The 27405-nt window shown below is 43.1% G+C and overlaps 2 protein-coding genes across 2 annotated transcripts; one reads left to right on the top strand and one right to left on the bottom strand.

Moving 5' to 3' along the window:
- Window positions 1-1241: 1241 nt before the first annotated feature.
- On the top strand, window positions 1242-2432 carry LOC123232034 (ubiquitin-like protein 5). Its single transcript, XM_044658367.1, has 5 exons — window positions 1242-1331; window positions 1638-1697; window positions 1804-1887; window positions 2038-2075; window positions 2311-2432. Exons 2-5 carry the CDS (start codon window positions 1642-1644, stop codon window positions 2352-2354), a joined length of 222 nt encoding a protein of 73 aa, XP_044514302.1. The 5' UTR covers window positions 1242-1331; window positions 1638-1641; the 3' UTR covers window positions 2355-2432.
- A 77-nt stretch (window positions 2433-2509) lies between these two features.
- On the bottom strand, window positions 2510-27405 carry PIN1 (peptidylprolyl cis/trans isomerase, NIMA-interacting 1). Its single transcript, XM_044669819.1, has 4 exons — window positions 27330-27405; window positions 25151-25351; window positions 5060-5170; window positions 2510-3362 (listed from the first exon to the last, which is right to left on the bottom strand). The coding sequence occupies exons 1-4, from the start codon at window positions 27385-27387 to the stop codon at window positions 3253-3255; spliced, it is 480 nt and encodes a 159-aa protein (XP_044525754.1). The 5' UTR covers window positions 27388-27405; the 3' UTR covers window positions 2510-3252.

Consider the following 27405-nt stretch of genomic DNA (forward strand, 5'->3'; position numbering starts at 1 on the left):
CTAAAATCTTCAGTACAGAGACAAGAATATAGAGTGAGAGAAGCTAAACTTCAGGCATTGATTAAGGTAATTTTGCAATGTTATCCTGGGTTCCCAGATGTAGGGCTATTCAATATATAGCAATGGGACCTAATTGGACAGACTTTAAGACAAGGACAAGAAAGTCACTCTAGCTGTTTGGTTAACTTGGAATGTAGTTAGAACAGCATTAGAGGCAGAAACCATACAGGATGCTTTGGTCCAACCTGCCTCACTCTTACTTTCCTTCTAAACTGAATACTTCCTATCTTGCTCCACCTATCCCTCTGATGACTTCTTTTCCTTTGCAGGATCAAGCTGACTCTCAGCTTGACCTTACCCTAGAGCTAAAAAGGCTGATTCTTCGATTTCATTTACTGCTTCCACACTGAGAAGTTTCCAAAGCTTCAGTTCTCTTTGAACCTCCTAGTATAAATGTCTGAAGACCCTGGAACTCAGCCAGAGTTCTCTGTAAGAATATAGGATTTAGAGCTAGAAAGAATTTCAATCATCATCAAGTCCAACCTAGTTATTTTACAAATTAAGAAACTGGTGCAGGGAGCTTGCCAAGGTCACATAGTAGCAGAGTCCCCTGACTCCACTACTTCAAGTGGACCGTGAATAATTCTGGTGTGAAGATTGTCAATTTAGGCCTCCTGGTCCTCTGCCTTCCTAGGGAGGTCCCCAGCAGAGACAATATAGTGGGTCAGTCCCTCCTCAAGAATAGCCTCATCAGTTAGTCCCATGCCTTTAGGCTGAGGACTCTGAGGTTATAACGGCAATGTGAAGCAAAAAGTGGGGATATCCTTGGCCGGAAGCTCATGAAGGGTAGAGGTGTTCCTAGGAGACCCAGGATCTCTAGGGCCTGCAAGCCCACCAGGCTGGCTAAATCCCCCGGCTGTGGGTCCATCCACAGTCATCCTGCGCTTCCCGAAGCCTGGCAGGAAGCTTACGGCCTGCAGGGTCCCATCAGCAGGCACGGAGCATCCACAGAGTTTCAAGTGCTGAAGGCTGCTGAGGTAAGGCAGGGCGCCCCACCCCCGAACTGTCAGCACCAAGAAGCACAACAACCAGAGTGCAGACCTAGACTGTAGCTGCGCCATTCCCAGGGAAAGCCCGCAGAAGCGCAGTTGCAGGTTCAGTAATCCCCACAGGAGGCCAATCCGGAGACTCCGCTGTCGTCGCCATAGTAACCGAGACAGCCACTTCCGCTTTTCGGCGGTCGTAAAGTGCGGGAGGGTGGTACCATAGTACACACGCAGAAAAGGCAGAAGCTACAGCGGCTGGAGACTTTTCTGCCTGAGACGTCCGGGGTGAGGGCCATGGGTTCCCGGGGAGGCTGTGGGTACCTGGGGCCGAAACTGCGTGAAAGGCCGGGGGTGGGCATCTGTGCCTGGGACTGACTGAGGAAGCTGGAGATATCCGGGCTCAGGGAGCTCCCCGGAAAGGTCGCGAGTGTCTGCGGCGGGGGTGTCTGAGGGGGCTGCGGAAAGCCAAGTTTAGGGTCAGGGGCTGGCTGGGAAACGAAGGGATGTCCGGGCTCAGAGGTGCACCGGGCCCAGAGTGGGCTGGAGGAAAGGACCCACCCCACGACTGATCGGATCTTTTATTGCCTACAGAACCATGATCGAGGTCGTGTGTAACGACCGGCTGGGCAAGAAGGTCCGAGTGAAATGCAAGTATCCTCCTGGCGGGAAGGAGGAACGGGGCGGGGGGGGGGGGGCAGTTTGGGGTGGACTGGGGCTCCCGCTCCCGCCTTTCTTTTTGCCTTAACGTACGCGCCAGCACTGACGACTCAATAGGAGACCTAAAGAAACTCATCGCGGCTCAAACTGGTACCCGTTGGAACAAGATTGTCTTGAAGAAATGGTGAGTGCGGGCAGCTGCCCCCGGGTGGGCTCTGGGACCACGCCATGATCCCCTTCCCTGGAAATTGGAAGAAGATTCGGCCTCCTTGGTATTGCTAAGGAGGCTTCCGAGTGGGGAGCCTTTTGCTAAAGTACTGGTCCTCTACCTCAGGTACACAATCTTCAAGGACCACGTGACCCTGGGGGATTGTATCCTTTGACAACTCTGAAGGGCCTCTAGCTTTTCAGTTGCCCGCACAGACCTCCCCTCCCCCCCACGCTGCTGTTCTAACCCTTGAGGAGCATTTTTATTCACTCTAGGGAAGATTAGGGGGATTACTGGTATAATTGAGCCACTAGCCTGAGCACTCTTGGGGGAGGAGGAAGTGTGTTTGTTGGTGGGGCCAAGGTCCAGCTGTTCAGATTCTCTGACTTACTCTCTCAGATGAGATCCATGATGGAATGAACCTGGAACTTTATTACCAGTAGGGGCAGCAAGATATTATCCCCCAATCTGCACCTCTCCTCTCCTTTTAAAAGTTTAATAAAATAACTTCAATGCTGGTATTGTTGTGTGTTTTGGTCTTGATTTCTGGTTACTGAGAAGCTGGGGTGGGGAGGGGAGGTAATGAGACACAGTAGAATTTTGTTTACAAGATTTAATAGGGGACATCTGGACAGCCAGGGGATAAGAACAGGAACTATACAACTGACTTGCATTGGCCTTAAAGCTGAGGATTTTGATTTTCTTTTAACTAAACAAAGCAATGCAGCAGAAATGGCAATTTAGGCTCCCTCCAAGATGCTCTGGCTGCAAAAGGAGTTTGGTTAATTCAGGCCTTTTCCCCATCCCAGGTGAGGCCCTTTCTCATTTCCAAGTGGTTTCCTTCCAGCTACTGACCCACAATTCCTTAAGATGCAGAAGGCAGGATCAGACTGGATGGAAGCTAGAGTGGTTGTTAGGTGGAGCTGGGTGGGAGTGGTTGTTGGCCACAGTGGAGTGATTTGACAGGGGCCCTCAGACAGTGGGGGGGGAAGGGGAGGGCAAGGAAGCCTTGACCAGGGCTCATCCTCACCCCCCATCCCTGCCTCTGAGGGTCTGGAGACAATAAATATTCTGTAGTTTTTGGGGGGTAGGGACACCAGCAAACACTAGGGGTCCCAGCACTGACCTTTCAGAGGGAGGAACCATCAAGGCTGAAACAAAATGGAAAAGATGCCCCCAAATAGGAAGTAAAGGGTTCCCCAACCCTGGCCTGCCCCTCACCCCATGCCCAGGGGCCACCTCGGCTCTTAGAGGTGACTGTAGACTGGATGAAGAGAGTCTGGGGGCAGGCAGAACAGAGGTCAGTCTTCCCCTGCCCTTGATCCCCAACCCAAGGCACTCCTACTCTGTGCGAAGGATGATGTGGATCCCTGAGTCTGTGAAGACTGGGCCGCTCATCTCACCCGTCCTCAGTGCGAAGGAGGCATCTTCAAATGGCTTCTGCATTTGACCTGGAGAGAGGCAAGGAGTGTGGAAGACCTAGGTCATAAGCACAATGTCTAGGAGGGAAATCTGATGAGGGCTTAAGATGAATAGTACAAAGCCTAGGAAGGAAAGAATGTAGGAAGGGAGGAGAGAAGACTAGGCCTTAAAGGGGTACTTTTATTACTCTGGTTCTACCCTGGGTGCCAGATTTTAAAAAGTGATGGGTGAGGGGAGACAAGTATTTTTCGAATACCATTCATATATAGTTATTTGAAGAGCCAACCACTGTTAACCACAGTAATTAGATCCTAAAGAGTATACTAATTCCTCTTCTTCCTTACTCTATGAATGCCTCATCCATCTGCCAGAGTTTATGGTCCTTGTCACAGAGTTCAGACACCAGGCAGATGAGGACCTGGGTTGGTACTGTCATTAAGGAGAGTCTGAAAAGCCAGGAAGACAGAATGAGGAATGGCTCTAGGAGCAAGCAGTGGGAAATTTCTGAAGACACATTTTGGTGATGAACTCATCCCTCTGGTCTCACTTTTTAGCATCTGCTGGGTCATTTATCATTCTTACCTTCTTTGGATTCCCATAGCCAAGGCCAATAGCACTTTTCATCCTATGATTTCATTAGCCCTATCTGTTCACCCCCCAATCCCAGCCTTACATCACAGAACATAATTCAGCCTAGGCCTAGGCCAAGGTAGAGGCTCCCTTCTGAAGGTTTCTCATCTTAGCCCAGGTAGAAACAGCATTATGAGAGATGTAGCCTTAACCTACTTATAAAGCTAAAGTGACCTAGGATCTGTGAGGATCTGACACTCCTCTGTGTCTCAAAGACAGATGGAAATGGCCAGAAAGGACAAGTTTTCAAGAGAGGCAGGCCCACCTATGTGAAGGGAAGGAGACCTTGTTTCCTTAATGTACCATGTCCATCTATCCATCCATGTACCACTATGCTATTTGAAATAAGACTGGGGCTGGGTGTGCTGCCAACTAGTGGGTTCCATCTCTATGAAGGCCCCTTCCTAAAGGCTGTCTTAAGGTTTTGGATGTGAGAGAGATCAAAAGGAAGAGAGAGAGAAGAAAAGAAAGAGGCTCTCCTTAAAATCTTGAGATCTAGAAGGGATTTCAGAGTGTCAACTCCTTTTACAGATGAGGAAACCGAGGCCTTGAGAGTTCATTCAAATAACTTGTCCTAAAACTCTCAGAGAGTTAGTAGCAGAGATAGAGTTTGACCCCAGGTCCCCTGACTCCAAATTCAGTGTTCTTCCCATTAAACCACACTTCTATTCTTGAATCCTGCTCAATTTCTACCTTGTTGTTCCAGAGCCTCACATGGCACGGACATCCCTTTAGAATGTGTACATTTCTCTGATTCTGTTTAGCCATGCTGCAGTCTCTGCACTCTGATTCCTTTCCCTGGAGCTAGGTTTAGTCTTACCCCATTCAACTGAATTCCAGGCTCACAGGCCTAGATTTTTATGGGAGGTCTGGCTAGTAGCCACCTTTCCAGTGTTTATTTATAAATTTATCCAGCTAATTGTGCCTTCTAAGACTGCCCTTGATCTGATTGCTTCAGAACCCTGATATTTCCTGTACCTTGAATATATACCTATAGCTAGTTCTGGATTTTGCATCACTCCACCCTTGCCTCCTGCTGAGCCCTGGAGACCTACACAGGCCAAGGGACTGGGTGTCTTGATAAATCATAACTTACCTCTTCCAAAGGTGCCAAGGTCTCCCCTAGCTTTGGCTGAACTGCAGTCACTGAACTGCGATGCCAGAGTTTCAAAATCATCTTCCCCTGATTTAATCTTCTGGATGTATCCTGTGGACACAGAGGGCAAATCGGTCAAAAGCCAAAAACAGAGAAGCAGGAAAGGAACAGAGTGAGTTGGGGCAGGGTAAAGCAAGCTTTGACACAAGACAACGCTGACAACAAATACTCTTTAAAGGGACATTTTTTTGGAAGATAAAAAAACAACAACAAAAAACTGTTGCATTGGAGTTCTAGGCATGGCCAGTTGGTGATTGGGAACACAGGGCTGGAAAAGATGTAAGCCCAGTTCCTCCAAGTCTTGGTAGAGGACTGTGGATACTAAACATGTCAATTGGTCATAATCTAGAAGAGCCAAAGAGTGGCAATGAGTCAGGAGTCAGAATGTTGGGGAAAATTCCAATTCTATCATTAACTCACTATGACCCTGAAGAACACTAAGAATTACACAATGTTGGACCTAAATATGAACTTAGAATTTATCTAATCCAATGTGGTCATTTTAGATTTATTTTAAGGTTTATTTATTTATTTCAATTACATGCAGAAACAGTTTTTAGCAATATTTTTCAATTTAGATTTTTCTCCCTCCTTCCCTTTCCTCCCTGCTCCTGAGACACTAAATAGTCTGATATAGGTTATACTAATGCTGTCACTTAACACCTATTTCCATATTCCTGGTGTAGTGAAAAGAACACACATAGGACACATTCCAAAAAATCATGAAGGAAATAAAGTGGAAAATGGCATTTTTTAAAATCTTACTTTCTGCCTTAAAATTAATACTAAGTATTACTTCCAAGGCAGAAAAGTGGTAAGGGCTAACCAAATGGGGCTAAGTGACTTGCCCAGGGTCACACAGTAGGAAGTATCTGAGGTCAGATTTGAACCTAGAACCTCCCATCTCTGGACCTGGCTCTCACTCCGATGAGCTACCCAGCTGCTCTGAAAAATGATATATTCAGACCCCCCCAGTTTCTTCTCTAGCTGTGGATAGCATTTTTTCATCACGAATCCCTTAGTTATCTTGAAACCTTGCACTGCTGGTAATAGCTTAGTCCTTCACAGTTGATCATTGTACAATTCTTACTGTACATACTGTTCTCCTGTTTTTTTCTCACTTCAACTTTACATCAGTTCCTTTAAGACTCCTGGTTTTTCTAAATTCATCCTGTTTGTCATTTCTTAGGGTGCAATATAGTATTCCATTGCAACCACATACTACAACTTGTTCAGCCATTCTCCAATTGATAGACACCCTTCAGTTTCCAATTTTTTGCCACTATGAAAAGAGCTGCTATTAATAACATTTTTGCACATATACAACCTTTTCCTTTTCTTTTTGTAACTCCCTCATTTTACAAATGTAATAGCTAACATTTGCATAATACTTTAAGACTTGGTGTCAAACTCAAAAGTGAACAGATCCCTACAGCCACGTATTGACTTAGAAAACCACAAATTAACATTTTATATGTTGAACTGTTTTTTTATGTATTTTGTTAAATATTTCCCAATTACATTTTAATTTAATTTGGGACTCAATGTGGAGTTTTATGGGCTACAGTGAGTTTGACACCTCTCTCTGCTTTGGGGTTTACAAAGCACGTCTGCATGTATTATCTTGTTTGATCCTCACAAACAACTCTTCCAGGGTAGGTGGCATTATCTCCCTTTTGTAGATGAGAAAACAGGCTGAAAGCCATCAGAGTAACTGGCTCAGGGTCATGAATCTAAAAAGTATTTGAGGTGAGATTTGAACTTAGTTCTTAACTCCAAGTAAAGCATTCTATCCCTCTGAAAACTAGCTTCCTGTTAAAGGAAATTGAAACTCAGAGAGGGTTACTAATTTGCAAGGGCATACAGCTATTAGCAGTTGGCAGAGCTAACTTCACTGAAGCTTGATCTAACAGAATATATGTTCTTTAAGGGCAGGAACTGTTTTGGTTTTCTCTTTCTTTCTCCAGTTGGCACAGTGCCCACTGAATAAATACTTGCTGAAATGCTGGATTAATTTCTTCATCTGCAAAATGAAGGAGAAAATCTCTGTCCAGTCTATTCCACTGAGATCCTGAGAGACCAAAACAATATCTGAGGCAAATTTTATAAGGTACAAAACTCCATGAATACATTCCATAGGGTTAATATTGGTGCCAGGAAGCTCTCTCCCTTTCTGTAGCCCTGGCAGGGAATTCCCAACTATTCTCAATGGAAAGAATATATGGCACTTCTGGTTTGGGTAGGCAGAAGATTCAGGAATTCTATGTTCTGCCCAGTTTGCTCACATTGGGCTGCCCTATTCCCTGGTAATGAAATTCTGCACTTGTCCCATTAAGCCTGGCTTCTCTGGAATTATGGGGGTGGGGGGCGCACCAGGAAAGATGATTAATGAAGAGAAAAGGAAATTAAGGCTTGGGAAGAGGAATAGGGAAGAGGACAATTACTATAGAAAGCAGTGGTGATAGATGGTGCTGCTCACCACCTATTGTGGATCACATTTCCAAGGAAGCATCTCAGTTTAATTTGAAACTCAGGCTGAAGAAGAGATGACCCTACACTTTGCTATGGGGTAGGACATGTCTAGGTGCCCTGTTATCAGGGCATAACATAAGAAGCCTTTCCTGAAGGTGAAAAGGATTGACCAGTTTAGATTTTCTTTTAAGATAAAAACAAACATCAGAGCTACATCAGGCCTCATTCATGTTCACCTCTGTGTCCTACTCTGGGGTTCAATACCAGATCAAAGACTTCTGGGGAAGAATATTGATTGAAAACAAAAAGCTGAGCTAGTGAGGAGCCATGACAAAAGACAAGATAGATTAGATTTTGATGCTAATCAGTTCTAGGGATAACTGTTGGGTTCACTTTTGAGAGTCAGTAGTTCTAACTCCCAGTGCCATCTCATATCTTTTCCTGACAGACCTCATGTTTGCACAGTCTTGGGGGTCACTCATTTAAAATCAGCTCCATTCCAAAGTGGGATGTCCTCTATCTGAACTTTGTGACCCTGTGATAACTATTTCATAACTTGGGAAACAAAAATAAAAATAAATAAAAATAAGGGTGAGAGGTCATCAACTTAAAAACTGGATGAGGGGCCAGTGAGATGGCTCAGTGAACTGAGAGCCAGCCCTAGAGATGAGAGGGCCTTCCTGGGTTCAAATCTGACCTCAGATACTTCCTACCTGTGTGTCCCTGGGCAAGTCACTTAGTCCCATTTGGCTAGCCCTTACCACTTTTCTGCCTTGGAAGTAATACTTAGTATTGATTTTAAGGCAGAAAGTAAGGGTTAGAAAAATGCCATTTTCCACTTTATTTCCTTCATAAATTTTTGGAATGTGTCCTATGTGTCTTCTTTCACTTCACCGAGGAATATGGAAATAGGTATTAAGTGACAGCATTGGTATAACCTATATCAGACTATTTAGTGTTTCAGGAGCAGGGAGGAAAGGGAAGGAGGGAAAAAATCTGAATTGAAAAATATTGCTAAAAACTGTTTCTGCATGTAATTGAAATAAATAAATAACCCCCATTGCCTAGCCCTTACCACTCTTCTGCCTTGGAACCAAAACACAGTATTGATTCTTAGGCAGAAGATAAAGATTGGGGAAAAAAAAAAACCCTAGATGAAAAGAGTTCATTTTGAAGATTCTAACTCTATCCTCTAAATGACTCCCTTCTTAACTCAACACATTCCATCTCTAGAAAACCAAAAGATTTTTTAGGAAATATTTCTCCCTGGGGAAGCTCTGAGGTTATTTTTTTCTCGGGTTTTTAAATTGCTTCCTTCAAGACTCCTTAATTAGAGTTGACTCTAGGTGGGCTGGCCATTGCCAGGGTGCCAAGAAATATATACTTTCTCTTCTGGCAGGTGACAGCTGAAGACAGCTGAAGTCAGCCAGCTCCTATATTCTCTGAGTCCTCAAGGAAGGTCTCTGCCACTGCCACATCTTACATCCTTACACCAGAGAGTGAGACAGTTCCAGGTCAACCCCACTTCCTTTTCCTCCTCTCCTGTTCCCCCACCTATCCAATGTACCAATAGGGGGCTCTCCTCAAATCAGTTCACTAAAGTGAACTAAGGCCACTCCTCCAAAGGGATGGGTGGTAGAAGCTTTTATCAGATGGATTGTAGCTTAATATCTGAGCAATATCACAACCTGAGACTAGACCATTAAGGCTTATCCTATAAAGAAAATTAAATCAGAGGGGTCAAGGTTGTCCTTAGGCTAAGAAGACAAGAATGAAACCACTTCCAGTCAGGAGAGGGAGGGTTTAGGAGCCCTAATGCCCTTTGGAGGTACCAAACTAGATCCAAACCTGTTAAATTCTCAGAACCAAGAAAATACATATTCCTGCTTTTTGAAAAGGTCACTCTAAATGTGGCAGCTAATTCTTAGACAACACTGTTAATAAAAAGCAGCCTCAAACCAGGACATGAATCACCAATGGCTTTCGTCCAGAATACCACAGTAGGGAGGTCAAAGAGGGAACCACAAAGAAAATGGTAGCATCAATTTTCCAGGCTTAGGCTGTCCCATTTGAGAAAGGAGGACAGGGATAAATTAACATCAAGATTTGATGGGATTTCTAACCCTAAATCTAATCAGGGCACACTATTTGTGTAAGAAATGAGGATGAATTCAGGAGCCAACAAGGATGGAAAGATATCATTCTCCAGGGCTTTTACCTTTTCCATTATCAAATTATCTCTAGGATAAGCAAATGAGATCAAAGGACAGTTATTATTTCTAATTCCTAGACAAAGAGTTCTAAGGGCCAGAGGCATTCAATGATTTGGTCCAGTTACACATCTAGGTTGAACCATAACCATAATTTGAACTCAGTTGTCCTGACTCTGGGCTCTGAATCCACAGTTCTTTTTGGACCCTCGCTGGGAGATCTCCCAAACCAACCCACAGGATTTCCATGACCTTAAGGAGTATAATATTAAGACTCAAATCTCATTAGTATGGAGCCTCTCCTACTTGGGAGAAGACAAAGGGAAGGACTCTAAGTGATCCAAAGGGCTGATAGGCCAGTCATAGGTATGGTACTCTAGCAGGAAGGAGGGAGACTTGCTCTTATCTCCAGGATCAGCAGGGCTGAAAAGCCAGCTTTCTAGAACTAAATAGGAGGAATTAACATTTAACTTGGGAAGTTACTTTGCCTTGGTCTAACCATGTTTTGAGAACCATGTTTAGCTCTATATACCACACTTTAGGAAAGACAGAGAAGCTGCAACAGCCTGGATAGCATGCCATACGAGGATCATCTGAAGGAACTGGAGGAAAGTAGCCTAGAGGAAAGAACAGTTAGAGGGGGCCTGACAGGGGTCTTTAAGAATCTGAAAGGCTGTCTCATGTGGAAGAGAGACTAGATTACTTGGCTCCCGTGGACAGAACTATGAGCAACTGCTGAAAGTTGCTTATAGTCTTATATGTGTGTGTGTGTATATATGCATATATATATAAACATATATAGACATATATATATAGTTTTATATATATGTAGTTAAATATAGAGAGAGACAGATTTAGGCCCTAAGTAAAGAAAAATTTCCAATTAAAGCTGTTCTAAAGTAGAATGGGCTATACTGAGAGGAAGTAGACTCCTTCTCATTGGATATTTTCAGAGAGAGATTGGATGACCATTTACAGGAAATATTGTAGAAGAGATACTTAGATTCAATGGATTGACCCAAATGGCCTCTGAGGATTCTAATTCCCTTCACAAACTCTATGGTCCAATCAGACTGGCCTTCCTGTCCCTCGTAGTTTGTGCTCTGTTTCAAGTCTTTGTAGTGGCTATCCACCAGGCCTAGAATGTGCTCCCTCCTCATCTTGACCACTTAAGAATCCCTAGGCTCTTCAAGATTCAGTTCAAGTGCTGCATTATACATACTTTTTACATTTTATTTTTAAAATTTAACAAGCATTTATTTTCTCTCCTCACCCTTCACCTATCTCCCTCTCACACTCAGTAAGAAAAAAAAACACAACTTTTGTAACAAATTTGCATAGTAAAGCAAAACAAATTTCTACATTGTCCATATCTAAAAATGTATCTCATGCTACATATTAAACCTATCACCTCCCTGTCAGGCAATGTATTTTCTCCTGCATGAAACCTTTCCTGACCCCCAAGTTGCTAGTGCTCTACTTAAATCACCTTGTATGCATTTTTTAAAAAATCCTTACCTTCTGTCTTTAAATCAATTCTAAGTATCAGTTCCAAAGTAGAAGAGTGGTAAGGGCTAAGAGATTGGTGTTAAGTGAGTTGCCCAGGGTCACACAGCTAAGAGGCCAGACTTGAACCCAGGACCTCCAGTCTCTGGGCCTTGTTCTCCATCCACTGAGCCACCTTGTTGCTACCTTGTATTCATTTTATATAAATAAATGTGAATATGTGGTCTCTGAATGTAGGCTCCTTGAGGACAGGGACTATTTAAATTTTGGCTCTCTAGCCCTAGTACCAACAACAATGCATACAGCTGATAACTAATACTTTTGATTGATTGAGATCTTCCAGATGGGAAGAACTAAAACATATAATGAGCTACAGAATGAAAGAGGATAAATTATGCACCAGGGGTTTATTATTTTTATATTATGTTTATTTCTTAACAAATGCCCACATTTCATGCCCGAAACTCTGGTTATATGTCCCCATAGTTCTACCAAGAAGCTTTTAGTCCTACTCCTCATGAGAGGAAACTGAGTGGTAAAGGGGATAGTGGTGCCTACCACTCCTCTGGAGGTACCTCCTTTATTCTTCTAAGAACATAGGACTCATACAGGGGTATTGTGGCCTCTTGTGACTGCACAAAGAGTCAAACTACATCATCTCATCCCTATTTGGTCCACTCCTACTCCCTCCCTTTCTCTTCCTTCTGGCCCTGTGGAATTTGTTCCTTTAACACCTCTTCATCCATTAGCTCTTCCTCTTATACTCTTCTACTTCCTTCCATTAATAGAAATCTGGTTTCGTTTTGGGGGCTACAAATCTCTAGCTGATCTTTCCAACGCTGGCCTCTCATTCCCACTTCTATCTCCTCCAACTTACAGGGTTTGGAGGTAGAGTCTGTTTACTTCTTGTTCCCCAATGCCACTTCCAGACCCTCAAATATCCCTCAATTCCTCTCCCTCAAATATCTTGCTCATCTGTTTAATGTATATTTGTTGAATTGTATTGAGATTGGACTAGATATTCTCTAAGGACTCTTCCACATCTAACAATTCCAAGAACTGGCCAAGTTAGTTAATCAGTCGGTCAACAAGCATTTATTAAGTGCCCACTATGTACTCAAGGAGTAGAGAAAAGACTCAATCTGCAGTCCTTTGCACTCCTTTACATGTCTGCTCTTTGACAATCTCATCTGCTCCCACAACTTCACCTATCATCTGGAGTCAAAGGAAGGCCAAATATTTATTTCTAGCCTTCACTATTCATCTCTATTCTGGTCCCATATTTCTAGCTGTGTGCTGCATGTTTCTACTTAGATGACCCCAAGCCCTTTAAATTCAGTATATCCAAAACCAGGCTCATCAGCTTCCCTCCTCCTGACTATTCTTCCAATGTCACCCAAGTTTGAAACACTGTCTCTGACTTCCCCTTGACCCTATAAATAACTAGTTTAATACCTGGAATGGATGGGATGATGATAACTGAGAACAAAGAGAAAGAAAAATATCTTCTATTTTTTCTTTTCCAATGTTCTTTGGCTCTATTATCCTTCACTCACAAGCATAGACCTCAATCTTCTCTTCCAAGATTCTGACACTTCAATATCTCAAGAGAACCTCAGTTATCTCCCTTCCTTTGTTTTCATCTTGACCTCCAATGCTGTCAACTCTCTCTTTTCTCTCTGAGTCCTCTGGCATTGATATGTAGAATGGATTGAAGGGGGAAAGAATTAGGAGTAGGGAAATAAGTTATTTCATTTGCTTCCTCTGGCTGACTGGCCCCCTCAATCAGTCATCACTGCAATCATGTACCCACCCATTAGTTCTAGAATCCTTTCCCTGCCTTGTTCATCCATCATACCTGCTTTGGTGATTCTCAATCCTGGATAAACCCCACCATTCTCCTCTGTTCTTCCACAGCTGCAAAGTGCTGCTAAAGCAAGCCACAAATTATGCCAAATATACCAAAAATTCAGCTCAAAGCTCCTAGGCAGTCCTATTTCTCATCATTGACTCTTTCTCATACTCACCTTGCTGACTGTCCCAGATCTCTTTTGATTCTTAAACAATCACTTTAAATCTTGACTCTTTTATCCTTCTTACTAAAAACACTCTAGTAACATAGCTGGATTCCCTTCACTTCTTTCCTTTACCTCAAAACTTCTCTATCTTCACCCATCTTCTCCCCCTTTCTTACCAACTGAGAGGATAAAGGAGCCCTTATTCCATTGATTCAAAGTCACAAATATTTATTATGAGTACCTATTAAGTACAAAGAATTGTGTTAGCTATTGGGGATATGAACATAAGTATGGTACCATAAGAGGGTGGTACCCACTAGTGGGTGTAAAATACAAATAGAAATATGCATAATGCAAAGTGAGATGTGATAAGGAAAAGGAAAGAAAAAGTATTCTAGGGAAACAGAAGGTGAAAAAGAACAATTTCAGCTTGGGGAGATATATCAGGGCAGATTTCCTGGAGGGAGGAACTGAGCCAACCTTTGAAGAATGAGAGGGACTCAGAAAGGCTAAGAGGAAGAAGGAGCCCATTCTAAGCATAGAACAGGGGTCGGCAACGTATGGCTCTTTCTGCAGGAACCATAAAGTCAATTTTCTTTTTCAGGCACTGTTACAGGAGTGCACACTGTGAGCACTGTACGGCTCTCACGAAATTACATTTTAAAAAATGTGGCGTTTATAGCTCTCATGGCCAAAAAGGTTGCTGACCCCTGGCATAGAAGATGCCCTGCAAAAATGCATGGAGTTGGGAAACAGCAATGTGGAATTTGGAAAACAAGTGGAGAGTTCAAGGAATGTGGAGAGTATGAAAGGGAATATTGTGAAATGAGTCTGGAAAGGTGGAAAAAATAGGGAACACTTCAAGAATTTGCATGTCATACTCTTCCTAACAAATGCTAATCCTATGCCTTTGGTGCTATCTCCTCTCATCTCTTCCAGAACCTGGTTCCACCAATTATTTACCTCTCCCCTTCTTGCATTTCCAGTCCTTTCTTCTTCATTGACTTTTTCTACTCCATTTAAAATGTGTTCAAGTTTCTTACATTACAGTATCATTTTCTCCCTACCTTGATGCCCCACTGAAAGGACTGCTCTCATCATCCAACTTGTATGATCACTGCTTTTAGTTCTTTACCATTCTCTCAACATTCATTAGGGACTATGTTCAAAGTACTATGCTACTACAATAATAGCAATATTAGATGGTGTTTGTTGTGAAAACTTGCCTACTCTCAGCAATGCAATGATCTGACACAGTCCTGAAAGACCTATGATGGGGAATGCTATCTACTTCCGGAGAAAGAACTTTTGGAGTCATGTTGTCATAGTGTATTTTTATTTTTATTTTGGTATTTTGGGTATGTATGACTTTCTCTTACAACAATGACCAATATGGGACCATTCTGCACAACAACAAAAAAAATGGAAAAAAAAAAAAAAAAAAAAAAAAAGGTGTGCAAGGTGAACTGCAATCTTTACTTAAGTAACAGTCCCTGCCCTCCTGGAACTTCCAGTCTATAGGAGACAAATATAGACACCTATAAAATACAACCTTACAAAAACTGGAAAGGACAAAACAAAAATGGCTGATGTCATTGTTAAGTAGAGAAATATTTAGAGCTAGCATTCTATATCTCTTTCCCCCTTTTCACCCAAAATCCTAGAAAAAGCTATCTACAATAATTACCTCTGCTTCCTCTCCTCTCAGTCACCTGTTTAAGCCTTGTAATCTGGCTTCTGATCTCATTTGACTGAAACTGCTCTTTCCAAAGTTACTAATCTCTCTCTCTTTTTTTAAACCCTTACCTTCTGTCTTGGAGTTGATACTGTGTATTGGCTCCAAGGCAGAAGAGTGGTAAGGGTAGGCAATGGGGGTCAAGTGACTTGCCCAGGGCCACACAGCTGGGAAGTATCTGAGGTCAAATTTGAACCCATGACCTCCCGTCTCTAGGCCTGGCTTTCAATCCACTGAGCTACCCAGCTGCCCTACTAATCTCTTAACTGCCAAGCTAATGCCTTTTTCTTAATCTTTATCCAAATTGATTTCTCTGTACCTTTTGATGCTGTCCATCACCCTCCTCTCCTATATAGTCTTTTCTCTTTAGGATTTTGGGACACCACTCTCTCTTGGTTCTTCTCCTACCTATCTGACTGTTCATTCTCGGCCTCCTTTGCCAGATCCAAGTCACACCTGCTCACTGTGGGTATCACAAAGAGTTCTGTCTCTGATCCTCTTCCCTTCTTCCTCTATATTATTTCACTTGGTGAGCTCATCAGCTCCCATAGTTTCAATTATCATCCCATGTCAATGTTTCTCAAGTTTACTTATCCTACCCTAACCTATCTGCTGACCTCCAACCTCTCAGTTCCAACTGCCTATTAGACATCTTGAACTAGATGTCCTATAGACATCTTCAACTCAGAATATCCAAACCTAAACTCATTATCTTTTCCCCTAAAGTCTTGCCCCTCCCAAACTTTACTAGTACTATCGGGCAACACCATTCTCCTAGTCATGCAAGTTTGCAATCTAGGTGTTATCCTAGACTTATTACTTTCTCTTATTTCTCATATCCAATCTGCTGCTAAGTGCTATAAATATTATCTTCATAACATCTTTTGCATATATGCCTATGCATATATACCTTTCTAGTATAGGCCTTCATTAACTTATGCCTGGACTGCAAAAATAACCTGCTAGTTGTATACTTGCCCCAAGACTCTAACTATTTTTGTTCATCCTCCACTCAAGTGTCAGTGATCTTTCTATAGCATAGGTCTGACCATATTACTCCCCTCATCCCACCCTCCCAGGTCCTACTCAATAAACTCTAATGACCCCTTATCACCTCCAAGATCAGATACAAAATCCTCTCTTTGGTATTCAATGTCCTTCATAACCTGCTATACTTCCCCAACAACTTTCCGGTCTTTTTCCACCTTATATCGCCTACATATTTTTCAAACTAAGGATACTAATCTCCCTGCTATCCCTTGCACAAAATATTCCATCTCCCCATGCCAGGCATTTTCACTGGTTGTCCCCCATACCTGGAATGTTCTCTCTCCTCATTTCCTACCCTGGCTTCCACAGCTTCCTTTCTAAAATCCCCTAACTAAAACCTTCCTTCATAACTAAAATCCCACCCTCAACAGGAATTCTTTTCTTTCTTTGTTTCCTTTGTTTCTTTCTTAAACCCTTACTTCCCATCTTAGAATCAATATTGTATATTGGTTCCATGGCAGAAGAGTATTAACAGCTAAGCAACTAGAATTAAGTGACTTGCCCAGGGTCACACAGCTAGGAAATGTCTGAGGCCAGACTTGAACCGGGGACCTCCTTTCTCTAGGCCTGGCTTTCCTATGCACTGACTTCTTTTAACTTTAGTGCCATCCCTCTATACATTATTTCCTATTTATTCTGTATAAAGTTTGTCTTTACAAAGTTTTTTGCATGTTCCATTAGATTGTTCACTCAAGGGAAGGAACCTTTTTTGGTATCACTAGTGCTTGGCACAGTGCAGGTGCTTAATAAAATGCTTATTGACTGACTGCTCCTTTTCAGTCTCTTCTGATGGATCATTATCCATACATACCCCCTAATTGTGGCTCTGTTCTGAACATTCTCTTCTTTCTCTACTTCTTTCTTTCTTAATGACCTCATCAGCTTTCATGGTTTAATTATCAGCTCTATGCTGATGACTCCTAGATCTATATATAGAGTGTCCCAAAACTTAATACAGCTTTTAAATAGCTTTAAACAGCACTATGATTTTTGGGACACCTTCATTCAATCCTAGTTTCTCCCCTAAACTCCAGTCCCACATCACCAACTGCCTGTGAAATACTTCAAACTGTGTGTCCCCATGGTATTTCAAATTCAAATTCAAATTCATTACCTTTCCCTCCAAAGTTCACCTCTCTTCAAACCTTCCCTGTTTCTGTTGAAGCCATTATCATCCTACCAGTCATAGTATTGGGTCGTCCTTCACTCCTCACTTAATCCGACAGAGCCAGCTGTGGAACCTTGTTTGTCTCTACAACATCTCTCAATAATGTCCCTTTCTCTCCACTCACATACCAACAACTCTAGAGCAAAGTCTCTTAGACTACTGCAATAGCCTCTTTTTTTTTTTTTAAACTGCAATAGCCTCTTAATTGGTCTTCCTGGATTAGGTCTTTCTCTGCTCTAATCCATTCTCAACACTGCTGCCAAAATGACTGTCCCAAATCTGGGTCTGGCCATATCACTCCTTTACTCAATAAACTGCAGTGATACCCTTTAAACTGCTCCTAACCTGCCTTTCCAGGTTTATTCCACTTCAAGCCCCTTCATTCACATTGCAGTTCATATAAATGGTCTTCCTTGGGGGTAGCTGGGTAGCTCAATGGATTGAGAGCCAGCCCTAGAGATGGGAGGTCCTAGGTTCAAATCTGGCCTCAGACACTTCCCAGCTTTGTGACCCTGAGCAAGTCACTTGACCCCCATTGCCTACCCTTACCATTCTTCTGCCTTGGAGCCAATACACAGTATTGACTCCAAGATGGAAGGTAAGGGTTTAAAAACAAACAAACCAATAAATAAATGGTCTTCCCTGCTTTTCCATACTCTTTGCCTTTGCAGTGGCTATTTCCCCATGCCTGAAATATATCCCTTTTTCACCTCTGTCTCTTAGAATTCCTTCAAGGCTCAGCTCAAGTGACTTTCTAAATTAAGCCTTTCCTAATTTTCCCTGCTGCTAGAAATTCTCCATAAAATTACTTGGGCCTTTTCCCTCCCTCCCTCCCTTTGCTTCCTCCTTTCCTTCTTCTCTCCTCCCTCCCTCCTTCCTCCTTTCTTCCCTCTTTCTCTTGCTGTTATTATAAGCTCCTTGATGGCATGGATTGTTTATCTTTGTATCCCCAGCACCTAGCATAATGCCTGACACATAAAAGGTGATATTCTCAAATGCTGGTTGATTGATTGAGGAAAGCACCTAGGTGAACTTGAGCTTGTTACAAGCCTAGATGGCTACATCTATAGATACAGATAAACTGACAGAAATGATTGCTGAGCCATTTTGAAAGACTATAGAGAATAGGAGTGCTATAGAATAGGAGAAGGGCAATTGTCCATATTGTCAAAAAATTTGGGACAGGAAAGGAACTTGCAAATTATAGATCAGTACGACAGACTTTGATTCCTGTTAAAATTCTAGGAACTATTATTAAAGGGATGGTTAGTGACTATCTAAAAAAGGAAGGCATGATCACAAAGGCTTTATCAAGAACAGGTCATGCTGTGGGGGGGAGTTGTTAATGGTTCCATCATTGTGGAAAGCAATTTGGACTTATGTAAAGGAAGTGACTAAAATATCCATACCTTTAACTCACAGAGTTTATTGCTAGATATGTAATCCAAGGAAATCAATGAAAGAAGAAAGTTCTCACCCAGCCATACCCACACCCAAAATACTTGTAGCAACATTTTTTGTGATAGGAAAGAACTTGAAACAAAGTAGATGCCTAATGCCTACAAATTATGAGATGGTTAAATAAATTAGGGTATACAAATGTAACAATATTGATATGCTGTAAGAAACAATAGGATAAATGGAGAGTTGCATAAAGATTTGTATGAACTGTTCCCTTTAGTTCAGTCCAGTAATGGGAAGGAAGCAGAGCCAGGAAAACATTACATATAATGACCACAACATTAAATGGAAAGAATGACAACAATCAAAAGTGAAACTAGATAACTCTTCTTTACAGCAATGAGAGACAATGTGAGTGGAATTACAGATTTCCCCAATGTGTTCAATAGCTCTGCGATAAGGGATGATTCCTAAGAGAAACATCTGGAAATGTAGGCAACATAAAAACAAAAGGTATCAACAGAAATTTATTTTTAAAATAGAACAGATTATTAGACTGATAGATCAGAGAAATACCATAGATAAATTTACCTAGATTTTAGCAAAACATATGATAAAGTCTCTCATGTTATTTTTGTGGATGAGATGGAGAAATTTTAGACAACAGTCCAGGGGAAGTCTGGCAGATATGGCCAGACCCAAAATAAAGTCAGTAATGGTTTGCTACAATCTGAAAAATTTTATAGTGCAGTTGCCTCAGGAGTATGTATTTGGCCCTGTGATGTTTCATAGAGGACTGCAGGGGTCATAAATTTAGAGCTGTAAGGTTATTATGATAACTCTCTCATTCTATAAACATGGGAACTAAGATCCAAAGTAGTTCAGTGACTTAAAGAAAATTTTAAAACCCTTACCTTCTGTGTTAGTATCAATGTTAAGACAGAAGAGTGGCAAAGGCTAGGCAATTCGGGTTGGTTGACTTGCCCAGGGTCACACAGCTAGGAAGAATCTGAGGCTAGATTAGAACCAAGGTCCTCCTGACTCCAGGCCTGACACTCTATCTACAATGGTACCTTGATGCTCTCTCAGGGACTTTTTAATCACTGACTTGGATAAAGATATGCTCTTCAAATTTTGCAGGCGACACAAAACTGGGAAGGATAGTTAAAACAATGGATGACAAAAACAGCATCCAAAATATGACAGTCTAGGTCATTGGGCTGAATTTTTAAAAATCATATATAATAGGGGTAAATGTAAAGTCTTATGGTTGGGTTCAAAAGATCTACTTCAGAAGTACAAGATGAGGGAGGATTGGTTAGGATATTCATTCATCTATTAAAGATGAATTTGTAGGCTCTAGTGGGCTATGCAGCCAAGAAAGCTCCAGAATCCTTGCCTGCACTAAGAGAATGTCCAGGACCCAAGAGGGTGTTGCTCTCCTTAAACCTAAACAACATACATACAAGCCTTGTATAAAGATATGGCTGGAGCATTTTTGTAAGCATAAAAAAGAAAAATAAATAAAAATAAAAAAGAAAGATAGCCAAAATACTGAAGGGTCCCTAAACATGCTACAGGAGGATCACCTCCTGTAGGTGGTGGCCCTGGGCATGTTCAGACTGGCGAGGATAAGACTGAGCATATACGGAAGTCATTTTCAAGAATTTGGAGAGCAGTCACATGAATGGATTAAATTTATTTTGTTTGGTCCCAGCTCTAAGACAATAGTTGGAAGTTGCAAAATAATAGATTTAGGCTTGACTTAAGAATAAACTCTTAATACTAAGAGCTTTCCAAGACTGGAATGGGTTAGGTAACAGATTCACCCTTCTTACTGGAGGTCCCTAAGCAAAACATGACGACTGCTTGTCACAAATGTCATAGAAGGGATTCTTGTCAAGTATTTGTTGGAATAGAGAGCTGTTGAGATTCCTTTTAATTTTGAGTCTCTGTGAAAAGAATGACCATGTTATGAAACAAAGTGGTGAGGTCTGGGGGAGAAGTTTGTTAATGCTGGAAGTAAAGGCAGGATACATGGAAGCTTTATGAAAGAAATAACATGAATTGGGTTTTATTTTTTTATTTATTTTTTTAAACCCTTACCTTCTGTCTTGGAGCCAATTGGCTCCAAGGCAGAAGAGTGGTAAGGGTAGGCAATGGGGGTCACGTGACTTGCCCAGGGTCACACAGCTGGGAAGTGTCTGAGGCCAGATTTGAACCTAGGACCTCTTGTCTCTAGGGCTGGCTCTCAATCCACTGAGCTACCCAGCTGCCCCTTGAGTTGGGTTTTAAAGTCTGGGTGGCTGGGAACAGAGAAAAGATGACTTTCACTCAGGAAAAAGTATTAGCAAGGGCACAGACAAAATACCAGGTGAATTTGGGACCAATTTGGCTGAAGTAGAGGGGAACATTGAGTAAGCTTCAGAGATAAAACTAGTACTCTTGGTGTATGGAACAAGCAGCACGAAATGTGCCCTCAAATCAACTTTGTAATGTATGATACAAAAAAAGACAAGAAGTAATTAAGACAAATTCAGTTGAGTGGGTGCAAGAATTAGCTACTATAGTAGCTCACAGATAGCTGCTATTAATAATGCATGCCATCTGGTAGCTTCCTCTTATAATTATTCTTATTAACCATAGGAGGCAGCATGGCCTAGGGGATGGAATGCTGAATTTGGAATCTTCAGGAAGGTCTGGGTTCAAATCTTACCTCTGACACTTTTTAGCTGTCACATCAAGCAAGTTATTTAATGCATCAGCCTCAGTTTCCTCATGTGTAAAATGGGGATAATAGCTATAATATCTGACATGATGACTGTGCAGATCAAATGAGATAATGTGTATCCTCAGACTTAAGCCCTAAATTCAATTGCTTTTATGCTACTGAAGGAGCATGTGTGCAATCAATTAAAGAGATGTACATTTTAAAATTGCATAACCTTTTAAAATAATTATTTTTAAATTTCAATGCCCAAGGGCAAAGCCCCAGCTGCTATTACTGCAACCCCTCCAAGTGAATTACTATTTTGAGGGATAAGCCTGGAAAGGTAGGAGAGCCAAGCTGTCAAATAAAGAGCCCTGAATATCAAGCAGAAGTATGAACTTGGCTGGGTAAATGTAAAGATCCACTTCAAACTTTTGAGCAGATGAGTACTAGGACCAAGTTTACATTTTTTGGGGGGGAATGAAATCTGGGATTCCATTAGTATAAAAAAACTCCCAGTGAAGAAATTTCTTCTGCCAATGTAGATATGCATCTACTCTGCCGCTGAAGAGGCTTGTAGGAGACTTTCCTGGGGTTCTAAGAGGTCATGGGATTTGTCACATAGTCACACAGCCAATATATGTTAGAAACAGGACTTCAGTCTAGGTCAGTGGTTCCCAAACTTTTTTGGCCTACTGCCCCATTTCCAGAAAAAAATATTGCTTAGCCCCCTGGAAATAAATTTTTTAAAAATTTTAATAGCACTTAATAGGAAAGACAAATGCACCTGTGGCCATCACTGCTTCTCTCCCCCCCGCCCCCCATTTGCTGCAGCACCCACCAGGGGGTGGTAGCGCCCACTTTGGGAATCACTGGTCTAGGTCTTCCTGAGCACAGGGTTCCCAATTCCTTTCAATGGTGAGAGGAAGTCACCAATCTGGACTCTTTATATGATAAATATTCTGGTAGTAGATCAGAAAGGGGAGAAAAATAGAGGCAAGAAGGCCTGTTTTCAGGTTTTTCCAAAGATCCCTGCACCAAGGGGGCCAAGCCCTAGGAATCAATAGAAGGGAGTAGATGTAAGAAATGCCTCAGTGATAAAATTGACTTAACATTGAAGCCATTTGGGTATGTGAATGTGGGGTTATAACCTGCAGTGACAGGAGAAAGAACCATGTCACTAAAATCACAGATTATTGACAGTACTAAAAGTTATGACTAATGAAGACTCATACTGGTCATTCAACACCCTACAAATCATCAGCCTCTGCTCCCACCACTAAGAAACATAGAATCTAAGAATATAGAGGAACTTTACAAGCCATCTAATCCATTCCATACCTAACCAAGAATCCCCAGTGAATTATTTCTGATAAGTGGTCATTCATCTACTAGGAAGTTTCTAGCAACAGGAAGCCATCTGAGGCAGTCCATGACTATTTTTGACAGCTTCATTTATGAAGTTTCCCCTTATATCAAGCCAAACTGGGCTTCTTTGTAACTGAACTATTGCTTTAATTCTGCCCACTAAAGTTATGTAGAACGAACCAGTCTTCTCCATGGAATCCCTTCAAACATTTGAAAACAACTATCACACTCCCTCTAAGCCTTTGTCAGGCTAGACGTTACCATCTTCTTCCTATAATCCTCCTCTGGCCACCCTTTCTGCTCTGTTCTGGACAAGGTCTAACTTATCTTTGTACTCTTGAAACAAATCTTTTCAGGTCTACCAACAACCTCCCAATCCTCAATTATAGCACATTTTTCTCAGTCCTCATCTTCTGTGACATCTCTGCTTTCAAAAAGCATTTAAGTTGAATGACCTATCCCTCTTTAAGACTCTCTTCTTGGGGGCAGCTGGGTAACTCAGTGGATTGAGAGTCAGGCCTAGAGACTGGAGGTCCTAGGTTCAAATCTGGCCTCAGACACTTCCCAGCTGTGTGACCCTGGCAAGTCACTTGACCCCCACTGCCTAGCCTTACCACTCTTCTGCCTTGGAGCCAATACAGAGTATTGGCTCCAAGACAGAAAGTAAGGGTTTAAAAAAAAAAAAAAAGACTCTCTTCTCTCTTGGTTTTGTAAAGCCCATCTTGATCTAAATATCTCTCCTTGGAATCATGGGATCCCAGAATTCTAGACTCTTCAGTCCCCTAATCTAATCTGTCCCTCATCATTCTCAAAAGCCCACCCACCTTCTACCTGAAAACTGAGGTTATGAGTCTGTACACCACATGGTTTGTTCCCCTATCATTCATTAGGATTTTACCTTAATAAGCTGTCATCATACCCTTTTCTGCCTCTACTAGTGAAAGCTCTAGGAGAGCAGGGATTAAATCTTATACAACTTTCAGTTCTCCACAAGACCTACCCACTAAGCATTCAGTAAACACTGCCTGAAATAATGGAGTTCTCTAATAGGCTCCTACCTCCTAATGGCCTCCAGTCTATCCCCCTCTGATCCATCCTGTACATGCTAATTATGTTAATAATTCTAATGCATCAATATGGTCAAGTCACTCTTTCTTTACTCTAAAACTTCAATGGCTCCTACTGTTTAAACAATAAAGTTATAACTCTTTAGTCTGGCATTTCTAATAGCTAGTACCAGTTTGTCTACCCTTTCTCCTCAAACCTCCAGATCACATGCCAGTTTTCTCACTGTCTTTCAAACATATCTTCTGCATTCCCACCTCCACCCTTTAGTTCAAGTCATTCCTGTCACCTAGATTGCCCTCCTCCATTAATTCATCAAAATCCTACATACCCTTTAAGAGCAGCTAAGTGGCTCAGTGGATGGAGAGCCAGGCCTAGAGATGAGAGGCCCTGTATTCAAATCTGAACCCACTTTTCCTAGCTGTGTGACCATGGCTAAGTCACTTAGCCCCAATTGCTTAGCATGCTTCTGCCTTTTAACTGATAGTTAATACCCCTTCTAAGACCGAAGGTAAGGGTTAAAAAAAAAAAATTCCATCCACCCTCCTCCATGAACCCCACTCCAAGTTCACCAAAGCTCTTTTTTTGAATTCAGATAATGGGGAAAAAAAAATCACTGTCTGCCCCACATTTTGGACAATGATGACCTCATGATGTTAGATAAATTTCTTGATGTTAGATAACTTTAAATTTGTTTCTCCTTACTAGTTTCCATAAGTTCTATTAGGCCAAGACTGTGACCCACCCTCCCCTTTCTCTTACCTAACCTAGAGCAGGGCAGAAGGGTAACAATGGCACTGAGCACTAGAGGTACTCAGTAAATATTTGTTGTAAGAAGAAAAAGGGGCTTACATAGGACATTGCTTCCACCTGGAGAGAAAGAGCTCCTTTCCCAGGGTTAGTTAAGCACAAGGATCAGCATCTGGTCAGGGTCCTTTGGTGGGGAGGGAGGGGCTGGCATCAGGCTATCTGCTATAAAGATGCTAACAGTTAAACGACAGTATGAAGGAGGATGAGTTACGGACCATGGGTTGACACTTTTTGGATCAGTTTTATTTTTAACAAATGGTATTAATATACATTTACAACAAAAGTTACAAAAAAGGCCATCTTGTTGTTACAGAGGTAGGGGAGCAGAGGAAAAGGGAGAGTTCTGTCCTTAAGTCACATCCAGTAAGTCCAACCCAAGGGCCCTGGGCACATGTGCTCCTTTCCAGGTACTGCACCCCATTCCACATCCAAGGTTGGCATGGGCTCTGGACCCAACTCCCCTTTCTCCCCCACCAGCTTCAATATTGCCTCCCGGGCTCCTCCCACCCAGTACTTGCCATTGATCAGCTCCAGGGCCTCCTCTTTGCTCCGGGTGATCTTCTCCTGCCGCCAGGATGAGGGCCGTCGAGACTGGTTGTGTTTCACTAGTAGGTGTGAGCATCGGACTTTGGTAGGTTCACCTTGACCATTCTTGCCCACACTACTTGGACGCTCCCACTGGCTTGCATTGGTGATGTGGTTGAAATAGTAGACTCGTCCTACAGAGACAACAAGAATGGGTATCACAAATTACACCAGGCTTTATACAGGTTACCCTAGGGAAGAGAGAGGGCAGCAGGAATGAGGCAAGGGCCACAAAGATCACTCTAAGAAATACAGGGCAGGTAGAGAGGAAAGCACTGGGCCTTAGGGGGAACACTGGGTAGGGTGACACTGAGCCACAGAAGGGGCAAGGCAGAACAGGGTAAGCATCTGTTATTCTGAGCCATTGAAGAGGCTGAGGTCACCCTAGAGTCTACACCTTAAGGGGAAAAGGAGAGATGGAAAGAGCACCAATCACCCTGGGCCTTGAGTGTGGTGGGGGAGGGAAAGAAAGCATCAGTCATCTTGAGTCTTGTTGGGAATGGGATGAACACAGGATCATTTTTTTGGCATTTTGTGGGGTGGGAGTAAGGACTGATCACCCTGGGCTTTATGTGAGGGGGGGGGTGGGGATACTGATCACCTTGAGCCTTATGTGAATGGGGGGGAATGGGGAGCACTGATTCCCTTGGGTTTTATGTGGGGCAAGATCACTGATCACTCTGGGCCTTATATGGGAGGGGAATAGGGGACAGTGATTCTTCTGGGCCTTATGGGAGTAGAGAGAGAACACTGATCACTCTTGGTCTTATATAGGAGGGGACTGGGGGACAGTGATTCCCCTGAGCCTTATATAGAGCAGGGGATGGAGAGTACTGATCATGTTGGAACTTATGAGGGCCAGAGAGCTGGAAAACACCAATAACCCTGGGTCTTATGTGAGGTAGGGAGAGCATTGATCTCTATTATGTGTGTGGAAAGCACTGATCATCCAGATCCTTGGGGGTGTGGGGGAGGGGAATGGAGGGCACTGATTCCTCTGGGCTTTATGTGGGGAGCACTTATAAGCCTGGGCCTTATGTGGGGAGGGGGACACTGATCCCTTTAAGCCTTATGTAGGAGAGAATGGGGTGGTGGTGAATGGTACTGATCACCTTGGGCATTATGTGGAAAGCATTGATCACCCTGAACCTTATGGTGGAGGTAGGGGTGGGAAGCACTGATTACCCAGGATCTTAGGAACAAGTAGTACCAATCCCCTTCTGTAGGGGAGGAGTAGTACTGATTTACCCTGCACCTTATGTGTGGAGTATTAATAACCCTAGGTCTTACCAGGGTGACATTGATCACCCTAGGCCTTGCCTGGGTGACATTGATCACCCTGGGCCTTATATATGTGAATAGAAACACTGAGATCACCCTGAGTCTTATGTGGGTGGTGAGGAGCACTGATCATCCTAGATCTTTGGGAGGGGAGCACAGATCCCCTTATGTGAGGGAAAGGAAGTGCTGATCCCCCTGGACCCTATGTAGGGCAGGTGTGTAAGGAGCATTGATCGGCTGGGCTTTGTATGGGGGAGGGGGAAGAGTACTCATCATCTTGGGTCTTGGGAGGTGAGTAGCGATCCCCCTTCTGTCCGGAAGGGGAAGTACTGATTGCCCCTGGGCCTTATGGGGGGGTGGGGAGGAAGAACAGATAACCGGGGCCTTATGGGGGCGGGAGAGCACTCTAACACCCTGGGTCTTGGGGAGGGGAGAATAGGTCCCTCTTCTGTAGGGGAAAGGAGCAATGATCCCATGGGCCTTATGTGGAGGAGCACTGATCCCCTAGGATCTTACCGGGGGAAGAGAGTATTGATAACCCTGGGCCTTTACGGGCTCTGGGGCTCCTTCGACAGGACAGGGCGGGGACACGAAGGGGCCCGGGGAACCCAGCCACGTTCCCATGCGGGTGACCCAAGGCCGGCCCGTTACCTGGCCTCCTCATTTCCCCGGGCGGGGCGGGGCTGGGGGGGGACTAGTCGCGCGGGGATCTCACTACTGGGCCGCAGGCCGTGGGATGATAGGGAAGGGGCGCAGGGCCCGAGCCTGAAGCGTCCGCACTCATCCTTCTCCTCCCGGACCCCAGCGCGCCCTCCCTCCACCCCGTGGCACCTGAGCTGCGGCTCATGCGCTTCTCCCATCCTGATGGCAGCTTCTCTTCGTCCGCCATCTTCCCTCCTGCCGCGGC

The sequence above is a fragment of the Gracilinanus agilis genome, chromosome 1, assembly GCF_016433145.1.
Source record: "Gracilinanus agilis isolate LMUSP501 chromosome 1, AgileGrace, whole genome shotgun sequence".
NCBI classification, from domain to species: domain Eukaryota; kingdom Metazoa; phylum Chordata; class Mammalia; order Didelphimorphia; family Didelphidae; genus Gracilinanus; species Gracilinanus agilis.